Source organism: Natrix helvetica (assembly GCF_964273705.1).
Source record: "Natrix helvetica genome assembly, chromosome: Z".
Classification (NCBI taxonomy): Eukaryota; Metazoa; Chordata; class Lepidosauria; order Squamata; family Natricidae; genus Natrix; species Natrix helvetica.
Window position 1 is genome coordinate 138,565,169 of NC_138554.1, and position 14,211 is coordinate 138,579,379.

General features: G+C 44.4%; 1 protein-coding gene across 1 annotated transcript in view; it reads right to left on the reverse strand.

The window, feature by feature from the left end:
• Positions 1-14,211, reverse strand: part of OBSCN (obscurin, cytoskeletal calmodulin and titin-interacting RhoGEF) — a gene marked incomplete at its 5' end in the record, with an annotated part of 248,074 nt that overhangs the window by 79,579 nt on the left and 154,284 nt on the right. The window contains 11 exons of the mRNA XM_081970681.1: positions 390-503; positions 646-823; positions 1,947-2,105; positions 2,856-3,020; positions 4,292-4,408; positions 5,239-5,398; positions 6,407-6,580; positions 9,161-9,243; positions 10,143-10,343; positions 11,579-11,718; positions 12,828-12,950. Coding sequence (XP_081826807.1) covers positions 390-503; positions 646-823; positions 1,947-2,105; positions 2,856-3,020; positions 4,292-4,408; positions 5,239-5,398; positions 6,407-6,580; positions 9,161-9,243; positions 10,143-10,343; positions 11,579-11,718; positions 12,828-12,950 — 1,614 coding nt within the window. The remainder of the gene's footprint in view (positions 1-389; positions 504-645; positions 824-1,946; positions 2,106-2,855; positions 3,021-4,291; positions 4,409-5,238; positions 5,399-6,406; positions 6,581-9,160; positions 9,244-10,142; positions 10,344-11,578; positions 11,719-12,827; positions 12,951-14,211) is intronic.

Genomic DNA, 14,211 nt, shown 5'->3' on the forward strand with positions numbered 1-14,211 from the left:
GAGCATTTTTTACACTTACAACCATTGCAGAGGTTGTACGCGTAAAAGTCACATGATCAAAATTCAGATGCTTGGCAACTGGTTCATATTTATGATGGTTTCAGTGTCCTGATTTCATGTGATCCCCTTTTGCAACCTTCTGACAAGCAAATAGGGAAGATTCACTTAACAACCGTGTTACTAGCTTGACAGCTGCGATGATTTGCTTAACATCCACGACAAGAAAGATCTTTAAATGGGGCAAAATTCACTTAACAAATGTCTCACTTAGCTACAGACATTTTGGACTCAGTTGCAGTCATAAGTTGAGGACTACCAGTAGTGTCCCTGCTCAAAAATCTCCCCCGTCTTTCTGACCTTAATTATGGAGAAACTGAGGCTGGTTGTACCTTTATACCAGGAGACGCCTGGTTTAGGGGTTCCTGTGACTCGGCACGCTAGCTTGATCGTTTCGCCCAGTTCTGCTGTACAGTCCGCCAGTTCCTCTTCAAAATCAGGTGCATCTGAAACAGAAAACAAAAATCAGATTTGATATTCACTAGGAGACGATAGACTTCTAGTCCCACTCCTTCTTCAGAAAGAAGCACTGTGTGCAAAAGCAGCAGAAATTAAGCTTGGGGAACTGAAGTCTTGAGTTCTACTCACCCCATAAAGGGAGACTGATCCGTTGCTGAATACTACAGATCTCTTTCACCCATGAGTTTTTGATGGTAACGGTGCGCGCCTGGAACAGATACTTCCGGACCGAATCTTCCCGTTCGTGCCAGATCTCAAATGCCCGGTCATCTCCTTCAATCAGGTCATTCACGTCGATGTGAGATAGCTGAGCAATCAGAAACCAAGGTTACAATTCAGCCAGGATCAGGCACACATTTGCAATACACCTTACATCTGTACAGAGGTAGTCCTTGAATTACAACCACTTGTTTAGTGACGGTCTAAAGTTACAACAGCAGTGAAAAAAGTGACCCAGGGCCATTTTTTACACCTATGATCATTGCAGCTTCTCTAGTCACACGATCAAAATTCAGGTGTTTGGCAACTGGCAAGGATTCCTGATGGTTGCAGTGTCCCCTAGCCACCTGATCCCATTTGGCGAGCTTCTGACAAGCGAAAGCAATGTGGATGCCAAGTTCACTTAACAACTGTGTGACTAACTTAACAACAGCAGGGATTCACTTAAGAACCGTGGCAAGAAAAGCCATAAAATGGGGCAAAACTCATTTAACAATTAGCAATGGAAATTTGGGACTCAATTGAGGCCATAAATTGAAGACTAGCTGCATAGTAGTCAGTCAGTGAGTCAGTCAGAGAGTCAATCTGTCTGTCTGAATGTCTGTCTGTCTGTGTCTCTCTGTCTCTGTCTGTCTGTCTGTCTCTCTCTCGCCTTCATTATTTTTACAAATATCTCAAGGCGGCAAAGATACCGAATACTTCCTCCTCCTATTTTCCCCATAACAACAACCCTTGGAGGTGGGCTGAGTTGAGAAAGAGGGACTGACCCAAAGTCACCCTACCAGCTTTCTTATGCCTAAATTGATAGTAGAACTCTCTCTCTTCTGGCAATTCTCCCAAAATCACCCACCCACTTTCATGCCTAAGGCAGGACTAGAAGTCACAGCCTCCCAATTTCTAGCCTGTGCCTTACCCACCAGATCCAATTAGCTGCATTGCTGTGAGATTTGAACGTCTAAAGCAGGGGTGTCCAAACTTGGGAACTTTAAGACTTGTGGACTTCAACTTCCAGAATTCCCCAGCCAGCATGGCTGGCTGGGGGATTCTGGGAGTTGAAGTCCACAAGTCTTAAAGTTCCCAAGTTTGGACACCCCTGCTCTAAAGCTACATCAACGGATAATTCAGTATTTTTCTGATAGCTTAGCCTGCTTTTAGTTAGATACCAAAAAGTAGTCAGCGAAAGACAACTATTCAGGAAGGACATATTCAACCTTCATCATGTTCTTGAACAGATAGCTGTAAGTATCCATCTTCGTGTCTCGTTTTGGCTTGCACACGAGCAGGTAACCCTTGAAGAGGAAGGCGTGGCGCTTATGTCCCTTCCAAGCCATGCGTGCCCCCGGAGCACCTTCCCACACAATGAACTGTCCCTGGAAAAAAATAGCAAAACATGTGGCAGAGAGTTTCACAGGCTTTATAAGTCACAGCATCAGAAAGTTCTACTGTAATCTAGCAAGAGTTTTGACTCTTTGCTTCTGGATCTGCTCTTTGGAGCAACAGATTTTATTTCCAGTCATGATTAGAGTTTATTTGTCAGAAACCTCCAACAAACTATCAGCTGAAAAGAAAGGAAGGATTATTAAGCCTGATTTCCTCTTTGCAAAGTCACCCAGCCCAGCTTTAATGCGTAAGGAGAGACTATAATGCACCATCTCCTGGTGACTGGCTCATAGTCACCCAACCGGATTTCATGCCAGAGTTAGGACTAGAACTCATTGTCACCTGGTGACTGGCCCAAACTCACCCAGCCATCTTTCGTACTTAAGGTAGGATTAAAACTCACCACCTCCTGGTGATTGGGAAAAGTCACCCACCAAGTTTTCATGCCTAGGGCAGGACTAGAATTCACCAACGCCTGATAATTGGCCCCAAGTTGTGCCTAAGGTGGGACTAGAACCCCAATGTCTCTATGTTTCTAGCCTGGTGCCTTAACCACTAGAAACTAGCCTTTTAATCTCGCAGTCAAATGACTTGGGCCACTGATTGTAATTTTATTTTTAAAAAAAACACATGTCCACTGAAAAGCACCAGGATCAAATTTAAAAACATATTTTAAAGAAAGAGCCAGAGACTTAGCAGGCAGATGTGTTATCAGATTGAGATGCCCATCTTTCATTTACCTGCCGAATGGGTTCCCCTAATATTTCCAGAGTTCCAGGGTAGTTCTCAATGAGAGAAATATGAAGGTTGTTTTCTGCTCGCCCGTTGAGTGCAGAAACAATGGCATAGGCCTGTTCCAGAAGGGCACAGTTTTGAGTATTCCTTGCTTTGTTTCGGATCATGTCCTGTGAATATAAGGAAAGGTACCATTTGCCTCCTTTGTGTCTAGATGAACATTTGCAGCAGAAATGTGGTTGAAATGGAAAGGAAGGAAAGGAGGGAAAAGAAGGAAGGAAAGAAGGAAGGAAGGAAGGAAGGAAGGAAGGAAGGAAGGAAGGAAGGAAGGAAGGAAGGCAGGAAAGAAGGAAGGAGGGAGGGAGGGAGGGAAGGAAGGAAGGAAGGAAGGAAGGAAGGAAGGAAGGAAGGAAGGAAGGAAGGAAGACTGTCACTATTGACCATTGAGGAACCACTGACCATTTCCACCAACATTGGCAGGAAAAACCACTCCCTTTTAGTACTGATGATGTTACCTAGCTTGGTTACGAAATGTCTGCAAAAAACCACCAAGCTCAGAATACCAAGGTTGCCACAGTCCTCCTCTTCCTCCTCCTCCCCACAAACCACACTCCCTTCTAACATTGATATTATCGAGATGGGTCATCACACATCTGCAAAAAACCTGCCAAGCTCAGAGACCACTAAGGCCCTCACCATTTTTCTCCTTCTCTTACTCCTCCTTTCCTCCCATTTTCCTCCCTCTCTCACTTTCCCCTTCATCCTTCCTCCCCCCCCCTCTTTCCTTCCTTCCTCCTGTCCTTCCTCCCTCCCTCCATCTTCCTCCCTCCCTCCCTCCTTCCCTCCTCCCCCCCCTCTGGCTACTAACTGACCTGCCCCCCTAGCACCCACCAAGGGCATTCAGGCCCCTCCCCCATACATCTTACCCTGCATTACTTAGCAACAACAGCCCCAGTCTATTTTAACCTGGAGACTACCTGTACAAGTAACCCTCAATTTACAACCATCCATTTAGCAATGGTTCGTTGTTCCATCGTTCCATTCAGTTACTACTCCTCATAGTTATGACTGTCATAGCACCCTCTCAGTGACATGATCAAAATTTGGGAACTTGGCAAACCGAATGTATTTATGACGGTTGTAGCATCCTGGGGTCATGTGATCACCATTTGCGACCCCCAGCCTGCTTCTGACCAGTAAAATTCATAGCAGGAAGCCAGATTTGCTTAGCAACCGCCATGACTCGCTTAACAACCATGGCAAAACTGGTTGTAAAATCGGGTGCCAGCCACTTAACAACCACCTTGCTTAGCAATGGAAATTTTTGATTTCAGTTGTGGTCATAATTCAAGGACTTCCTGTGCTAGCTTCCTCAGCAATGTAAAGACTCGGGTTTTTTTCTGCTACCAACTAACAAATGACTGAAAGTTGTGCTCCTCACCTTGATTGCTGTTTGATATTTCTGGATCCGGTTTATGGGTCTCTCTAGATAGTGTTGCAGAGGGAGTATCGGCGGCAGGGAAGGATCCTCACTGGCCAACGTCCCCTCGGTGTATCGCTGGAGGGAGAGAAACATAATAGTAAGGGATTTATTCATTCAGTTTGCTTATCGTCCAGGAAAACCCTTCTTTCCTTTATGGACCACAAATTATCCTACGTTCACACTGAATTTTTCCAATATTTGCTCTAAGAAGACTTTCTTCACTAGGATTTAGGAACTTGGTTTTGTTTTTAGCATTTCAGCACCATACAAGTAGAAGGATCTTATCCACATATTGCTCTGGCTTGCTACAAAAATGGATAATTCTTTATTTTTAATCCTGCCTTTGTTTTTGTTTTTTAAATAAATAACTCAAGATGGCAAACATGTCGAATAATGTTTCCTCTGCCTATTTTCCCCTTAACAATAACAAACACGTGAGATGAGATGGGCCGAGAGAGAGGGACTGGCTTAAAATCATCCAATCGGCGTTCATGCCTAGGGACTACAATTCGCCATCACCTAGTGATTGAGCCAAGGTCACCCAGATGGCTTTCATGCCTAGGGCAGAACTAGAACTCACTGTGTCCTGGTGATTGGCACAGAGGCACCCAGCAGTTTATGGTTCATTCTTAAGGTGGGATTAGAACTGTAGACGGTGTCTAGAACTCACCGTCTCCTGGTGATTGGTGCAAAATAAGTTGACTTTTATGCCTAAAAAGGCACTAGAACTCACCATCTGCAGGTTTCTTGCATGGTGCCTTCACCACTAGAGCAAACTGGTTCACCAATGTATAATACACACTTGATGTTCAAACACAGGACTATTTCCAAAGGATTCTGGGTCATTACTTTTCACATTGGTGAAAAGTTCAGCAGAAAAGCCTTTCAGTTGAGGGTGCCCTCACCTTATAAAACTCCTGGACTGCTTTGCTGACCACAATGGACTCAGCTTGAATCCGGCCTACCAAGTAGGTGATGTATTTGTCAAATTCGGCTTCATTTTTAAGGAAGCACATGGCCACATCGTCATCTGTGTCACACTTCTGAAGCTCTGGGAAGAAGGTGCTGTGGGAATAGCAGAAAGGGACATGAGATGTGGGCAGAGGGGTGGACTAAAAGACCTCTAAAGTCCCTTCCAGCCCTGTGATTGTATGACCTTCCAGTTCCTGGCTTTCTTCTCCAGCTGAAGCGCCCTCTGTCACTCAACTTAGTAGCAGTTAAACACAATCTGACTTGCCCAAATGCCTTTTTAAAAAAATCCACACAGGGTCAAAAAAAAAAGTCTTTTATTTCTGTTTTTATTTCTGCCATTTGTATGGCAGAAATAAACAAGTCCTGAAATAAATAAACAAAACAAGACAGGAAACAGGTCCTTAAGACACCAGGGCAAGAGAAACAAAGAAAATTGTTTCCCCAGGAAACAAGATTCTGGGTGCCAACATTGAAAAGGCCCTACACTTAAATGATCGCAGTGGAAGAAAGAATTAGCCCCAGTACAGGTAGTCCTCGACTTACAAGAGTTCATTTAGTGACAATTCAAAGTTATAATGGCACTGAAAAAAGCGACACAACCATTTTTCACATTTATGGCTATTGAAGCATCCACAGAGTCACGTGATCAAAATTAAGAACGGTTGGCGACTGATTCATATTTATGACGGTTGCTGTGTCTTGGGGTCACTTGATCCCCCTTTTGTGATCTTCTGATGAGCAAAGTCAAGGGGGAAGCCAGATTCACTGAACTACTGTGTTACTAACTGAACAACTGCAGTGATTCCCTTAACAACTGTGGCAAGAAAGGTCATAAAATGGGGCAAAACTCACTTAACAAATGTTTTACTGAGCATCAAAAATCTGGGGCTCAATGGTGGTCCTAAGTTGAGGACTACCTGTTAAGCAAAATAATAATATTGTGGCTAATAAATCAGATGACATTATTTTATAAAACTTTGCTTGAATGGATAGCAGCACACAGGGGCACAGCCGGCTTTCCTATTTAAACTACTTTTCATAGAATACTTTATTCTTTAAAAGCCGTTTTACGGTTCTACATCTGCTTCCCCTCCCACGTACTTGGAATGAAAGTGCGTTATGTCAGTAATATTTCTGAAAATAACGGGCTTCTGGTTGGACACAACAACAGGAACGGCAGGACAAGTCTCTGTGAACTGGATGTGATGCGTTTGGAGGAACTGAAGATCCTTGACATATTCCTCTTCTGTGCTCAACAGGTCTTGAATGATAAGGCTAAAGACGAAGCAGAAACAGAAAAAAGAATGAAAATTCATAAAAATACATCCCATCTTTTGACCGTTGGGGAAATTCATTCTAAATTTTCAACAGATAAGCATGAAAGTACAGCTAGTCCTCGACTTATGACCACAATCAAGCCCAAAATTTCCGTTGCTAAGCGAGACAATTGTTAAATGAATTTTGCCCCATTTTACAACGTTTCTTGCCACGGTTGTTAAGTGAATCTCTGCAATAACACAGTTGTGATGTGAATCTGGTTTCCTCATTGGCTTTGCTTGTCAAAAGGTCGCAAAAGGGGATCAAGTGACCCCTGGACAGCGTGACCGTCATAAATATGAGTCAGCTGCCAAGCGTTCGGATTTTGAGCATGTGTCCATGGAACTACTGCAACGGTTGTAAGCATGATAAATGGTCATAAGTCACTTTTTTCAGTGCTATTGTAACTTTGAACAGTCACTAAATGAACTGTGCAGGACTGCCTGTATAGAGGGTGGTGATGGCAGATGGATGCTGCCATGTGTCAGAAATGCAAACAGGCAGAGAGCCCCCTGACCACTGGAATAGCAAAGAGGCAGGATTGACTTATAGAAGTGACTGATGACATTGCCTGTTGGCTTCCCCAATGACTTTGCTGATGGGAAGTCAGCTGGAAAGATCACAAGATAAGATAATCTTTATTGTCATTTTTTTACTGTGAGCACACTGGCATACATTAAAAGTGAAATTCTGTTGCCTGCTCTCAAAAGAAAGCATATATCTACCCATACCCATACATAACACACAAAGGTGGGTTGCTCCTGGTTCAGCCCAGATCGGGTGAATTGGTAGTGGCGGTGGCGGGAGGCTCCCCCAACCCACCTGGATGCTTCTGGGCATGCACAGAAGCGTTGTGTGTGCGTGCGCACAAGCAAATCAGTAGTAAAGCAAATGGAAACCCACCCCTGATAACACACATATGGCAGGTGCGGGTTCCTACCAGTTCTAACCTCTTCTATAGAAGAGAGTTCAGAACCGGTTCCAGCTCCCTCCCCACACCCATCCACACATCATCAAGATAAAGAGCGAGAGGAGGAATTCTGGGAGTTGAAGTCCACAAGTCTTAAAGCTGTCAAGTTTGAACACCCCTGGGTTTTTTTTTTCTAAAGGGTTAAGGGTGGGAGGGTCTTGTAACTTGACAGCTTTAAGACTTGCGTGCTTCAAATGCCAGAGTTCCTGAGCCAACATGACTGGAGGAGGAATTCTGGGAGTTGAAGTCCACAAGTCTTAAAGCTGTCAAGTTTGAACACCCCTGGGTTTTTTTTTTCTAAAGGGTTAAGGGTGGGAGGGTCTTGTAACTTGACAGCTTTAAGACTTCCGTGCTTCAAATGCCAGACTTCCTGAGCCAACATTTTGGTTGCTAAGCAAGAGCGTTGCTAAGTGAGTTTCACCACATTTACAAGTTGGTCACGCCCACCAAGTCACATGACTGCCAAGCCACTCCCACTCGGTCACATAGCTGGCAAGCCACTCCCACCCAGTCACATGGCTGGCAAACCACTCACACAAAACAGGCCACACCTACAGAAGAGGTTCTAAAATATTTTGAAACCCACCGACATATAGACATGCCACACACACACACACAGAGAGAGTCTATTTTGAATACACAATGGAAAGAGGAAACTTGAGGGGTCACAAGGTTGATGTGAGTGAAACAAAACTGTGACTGAATCTTAGATGTTCGGATACCATGAAGTCGCTTTCCAAATGCTCTAGTCCCGTGATGGCAAATGCCATAGGTGGCACATGGAACCATATCTGCCGGCACGCGAGCCATCAGATCCAGTGCGCATGTGCGCACCAGCTAGCTGAATTTCAGCGTTCCAGAAGGCCAGAAAGCCACCGGAGCCTGGGGAGGGAGAAAAACGGGCCCAAGGGGCCCAACAGGCCAACCGGAAGTTTGGAAACAATCTATATCCGGCTTCTGGAGGGGCTCGGGGGGGGGGCATTTTCACCCTCCCCAGACTCCAGGAAAGCCACCGGAACCTGAGGAGGGGAAAAAACGGGCCCAATGGGCCACCAGAAGTTCAGAAACATGACGTTGCTTTGCATTATGAGTTCCGGCAAGCCCTGGCACTGTCGTGTGCGTGCCCTCACTTTTTTGGCACCAACAATAAAACGATTAGATCCTGCACATCATCATCTTCTTTTAACAACCCCATAATCCCTGGTTGGGTGGGGTCTGGGCAACTGAATGGAACTACCAGGAGTATTTACTGGGCGGATGCCCTTCCTGTCGCCAATGCGGAGTTTTGTTCAGCAGATATATTCTCATTATGCCTAGAGAGAGAAATATCTGCCTTTATCTGGAATCGAATTCACAGCCTCACTGTGAGGTGAGAGCTCCACCTCTAGGCCAGCGCACCATTCCAGTTGATCCTGCACATGATGGGAGTTATACACAATTACTTCTAAGTTCCTTCCTATGCTGTGATTCTATGAAATTATTCTTATATACCACCAGCTATCAGAGTAGGACATGGCCCTCTGAGAGAAGCAGTTTGCTCCAACAGGAAGGGTTTTCACCAAGCTCACCTTAATTTCTTCCGATATTCATCCTCCGAAACAGATTCTCCATGGAACTCTGGAACATCGGGGAGACCCCACTCTGCAGACAGCTAATATTAAAAACAGAAACAAAAAAAAATACACAATATAAGGATTTCTGCCTTGGGCAGGGGGTTGGGCTAGAAGGCCTCCAAAGTCCCTTCCAGGCTTAGGATGTTATGATCTGGTATCTACCAGGAAGAGAGACAAAAGACAGCTTTCGGGTTTTCCAACCAAGGTTATCACACAAGGTGCAAAGGCTAGGAAGTAGCTGAGTTATAGCGGTGGCACGGGAGCCCCCATCTCAACTTAGGAGGGTCTCTAGCCCATATTTTGGACAGATGCTCCTGGACACAACTTTTTCCATTCAATGTATGGTGGTCCTGCCTGAATCTTTCACCACCCTGCTGCCATCTGTTAGACTGTCTCTCTTTCCATAGTCTGCATATTAAGCCTGGTGTAGTGAGGTAGGCAGCCCCACCATCACTTCTATGGATCTGGTGCTTAATGCCTAGGTAGATTCCTTCACACACACACACACACACACACACACACACACTTTGGAGATGTGACTGCCTTCGTGCCAAGGCCTCCTGCTTAACCTGCTCTTGATTTAGAACAACTAGAGTGCTGCCTTTTCTTTCTACCCTGCCTTCCCTACTTCTGAAATGGACACTTCCTTTCTTTTCCTTCTTCTTCTTCTTCTTCTACCCAGGCTGCATCAAAGAAGTTGCAAAGGGGGGACACCTGACTTTTCAGTGCTATTGTAACTTCGAATGGTCATTAAATGAATGGTTATAAGTTAAGGACTTCTTGTATTTCGCATATTATTATATATGAACTATAGTAACTCTTTACTGAAACTGCTGGGTAGAAGTTGGCTTAATTATTCATGGTAACCTAGGTAACATAAGATTAAGCAATTTTTGAAGGAACCCCTCCCCCCCTCCCAGCTATTTATAAGTCTCACCTTTAACTTCTTATCCAAGTAGGCTGGAGAAACCCAACCTTGTCTTGATGGGCTTGACTTGGTGGGTTTGGTCCTGACCAGCCACTTCAAAGGATGAGCGGAGTCTAAAACCTCCACATATTGGCCTTCCTTCAGAGTGATGGTTTCACGGTCTGCCCCCATTGGGGTATAGTCAGCAATGACCATGTAGATGTCAAAAATCTATGAAGAGAAAGACGGTTGAATTGAATGGAGTAGAATATACCAAATAAATAGAGAATCCAGCTGGGGTGGAATGGATGAGATGGGGTGGGGTGGGGTGGGATATGACAGAATAGAACAGAACAGGATATATACTGTATTGGACCAAGGGTTACTTTCTCAAATATTCTTGAGATTAGTTCAGAGTTTTAGAGATTAGTTCAGGTGTAAACAACCAGATTCATCCAGGCAGAGGTCAAGCTGACCAGTGAACCATTGCATTCTACCTATAGTACAAGAATCTGCATAGACTGGCAGCTTTCACCAGGGAACGATCAGATAAGGTATCAAGGCATTTAGGGAGGATTAGACTAAGCCTGTTGTGTTTAATGATGATGGTAATAAATCCAGGCTAATTTCTTGCTTCATCCCTCCTCCCATTGGGAGGATTTCTCTCCAACAGCCATTCCATTAGATCATGGGTCATGGTAGAAGAGAATATTGATTGAACCAGGGGTCCTCCCCGAACTCGGGGCCACTACCGAGTCATGGCCTTTTTGGAACCAGACGGTGTGAGCAGTGTGGGCTGGTGCACATGACTGCATGCATACACATGTGCGCACTAGCCTGCATGTTGAGCTGAACTGCACAAATTGAGCTCACTACTTGGGTGGCCCAGTGCCCCTCTCCTCACTCCACTCGGCTTCCAATCCACAAAGGTTGGGGACTGCTGTTCTCTGACTTGGGTTGGGGTTTTTTTGGCAGATGTTTCATGACCCATCTAGGTAACATCATCAATGCTAGAAGGGAGGAAGGTTTTCAGGGAGGAGCAGGAGGAGGACTGTGTGGTCCTTGAAAGCTGAACTTAGTTATTTTCATGCAGATGTATGATTACCAAACTAGGTTACATGATCAGTGCTAGAAGAGGCTGTATAAAACAGAGAGCAAACCCCTCTCCCTGCTAGCATTGATGATGCTACCTAATTTGACAATGAAATGCCTGCAAGAAAACAACCAAGCTCAGAGAGCGCCAAGGACCCCGTGGTCCTTGTCCCTATCCTCCTGGCCCTGCTCTTCCCCCTCCAGTTCCCCCCCTTTCCAGCAATGATGATGTTCCCCAGTTGGGTCATGAAATGCCTGCAAGAAAACCACCGAGCTCAGAGAGCACCAAGGGTGCCACCGATTCACCCCCAAAGAGCCTTATTTTTCTCCCTATGGGAAAACTTACATAAATGCTAATTTTGCAGGTGCCCTACCTCCCCCCTTGCATCCCCTTCATCCGATTCGGAGGAAGATTCCTGAGCAGTTGAGGAAGGCCTGGACCTGCCGTGCCGTGGAGACGCCAACGGTGTTTTTGATTCATCGTCACTATCAGCTCCAGGAATTCGGAGGGAAGCTGAAATGGAAGGGAAAGTAAATAAAAAATGTCATCAGGGAGAAATTCCATATTTTGAAGAAGAATTCCAATCTTAAAACGTGCTCAGGTGTATTTTGTTCAGGCTTCCCAATCTGTGTTCTGTAGACACACCAGACTTTCTTCAGACTTATAAGCTAATGGAGAAGTTTCTTAGCAAGGAATTAAGGTACGTACGGAACACAGGTAGTCCTAGACTTACAACAGTTTATTCAGTGACCATCCAGAGTTACAAAGCACCAGAAAGTAAGACAAGAAACAATGGATAGAAACTGATCAAGGAGAGAAGCAACCTGGAATTAAGGAGAAACTTCCCAACAGTGAGAATGATTAACCAGTGGAACAGACGTTGCCTTCAGAAGCTGTAGGTGCTCCATCACTGGAGGCTTTTAAGAAGAGACTGGCTGGCCATTTTGTCTGAAATGGTGTAGGGTCTCCTGCTTGAGCAGGGGGTTGGACTAGAAGACCTCCCAGGTCCCTTCCAGTTGTATTCTGATTGCAACAGCAATGAAGCAAGTGTGACTCACACTTACAACTGTTGCAGCATCTCCTTGGTCATATGATCAAAACTTCAGATGCTCGGCAAACTACTCATATTTATGATGGTTGCAGTGTCCTGGGGTCATGTGATCCCCTTTTGCAATCTTCTGACAAGCAAAGTCATGGAGGGGGGGAGACGAATTCACTTAACAACCATGTTACTAACTTAACAACTTCAATACTTCACTTAACAACTATGGCAAGAAAGACAGTAACATAGGGCAAAATTAACAACATCTGTCAATCTGGAAGATGCTGTCATGTCATCCCTGGTGCTTTTCTTCATTAAAGTAGACATTCCCAGTTTCCTCAACTGTTGATCACATGGTTTAGCCACCAGCCCCTTGATCATCTCTGTGCTTACAAGCGAACATTTCTCATTGCAAATCTAAGGGATTGTTCTAATAAGGTAACAAACTTTGGCTTTATATCTGCCTATCATCATGTTCAGGTAATTTCCCCCTCCCAAATTGTCCTGTCTCAAACTGACAGCCCCAAACCCAGTATTTCCAAGGGTTTTCCTGCATTTAGTTCACTTGAACCTCCATTACCTTGACTTATCTTTGCAGATACAATTTCTGTGATCTGAGATGTCAGTTTCTGTAGAAATTCCTCGGTTCCCACTTCAGTTAAAGAAATTTGACTCCGAACTGCTTCTTCTTCCATAAGCTCTCCTGATAAAAAAAGAAAGGACATGATGCTTGATCTGGTGGAGAAGGCATCAGGGTAGAAAATGGAAGAGAGTGTATTCTAGTCCTGCATTACGCCTGAAAGCTGGCTAGGTGACTGTGGGCCAATCAGGAGGAAACTGTGAGTTTCGGCATGAAAGTCAGCTAGGTAAGCCACTCACTAGGAGACAGGGAGTTCAAGTCCAGTCTTAGGCAGCAAAACAAGCTAGGTGATTTTGGGCCAATCACCAGGAGAATGGGAACTGTAGTCCCACTTTAGGCATGAAAACCAACTGGAGGAAATTGGGCCAATCACTAAGAGGCAGGGAGTTCTAATCACGCCTGAGGCAAGAAACCCTCTTGGGTGACCTTGGGCCATTAATCAGGAGATGGGTGTTATAGTATTGCACAAAGGCATGAAAACTGGTTTGGTAACTTTGGGCCAATCTCTCTCTCTCAGCCCAACCCATCTCACAGAGTTGTTGTTGTTGTTGTTGTTGTTGTTGTAGGGAAAATAGGAGGAGGAAGGCATCTTAGATATGTTTGTAACCTTGAGTTTTTTGTAAAAATAATAAAGGCGGACTATAAATAAAAAGTTTGAGTCATTGATTTGATTCTGAAAAACGATTCTGTTTATTCCAATTCAGTTTACGTCCAAGGCCATATTGGGTTTATGTTGTTGATCAGATTTATGTTGTTGATTCAGATTTAATATCATCTCTGAACAGACCTGAAATTTCCAAAGACCTACTGTAGATCTGAATAAGCTTATTCAAGAAAAGTTAGCATTTCAAATGTGCTCATTTGATATCTCAGGGGTTTCCACAAAGAAGAGGGAGTCAAACTATTCTCCAAGGCACCTGAGGGTAGAACAAGAAGCAATGGGTGGAAACTAATCAAGGAGAGAAGCAACTTAGAACTGAGGAGAAATTTCCTGACAGTTAGAACAATTAATCAGTGGAACAGCTTGCCTCCAGAAGTTGTGAATGCCCCAACACTGGAAGTCTTTAAGAAGATGTTGGAGAGCCATTTGTCTGAAACGGTATAGGGTTTCCTGCCTAGGCAGGGGGTTGGACTAGAAGACCTCCAAGGTCCCTTCCAACTCTACTATTGTATTGTATTGTATTGTATTGTATTGCTCAAAGATCTTTAAAGATGTTTCACCTCCACCATCAATTTTGTTTAATATCACAAAATGAAAGCAGCTAAAGTGTGAGAGGAGAATTTTAAATTTATGTTTTTAATGGAAAATTTATCATTATTAGAA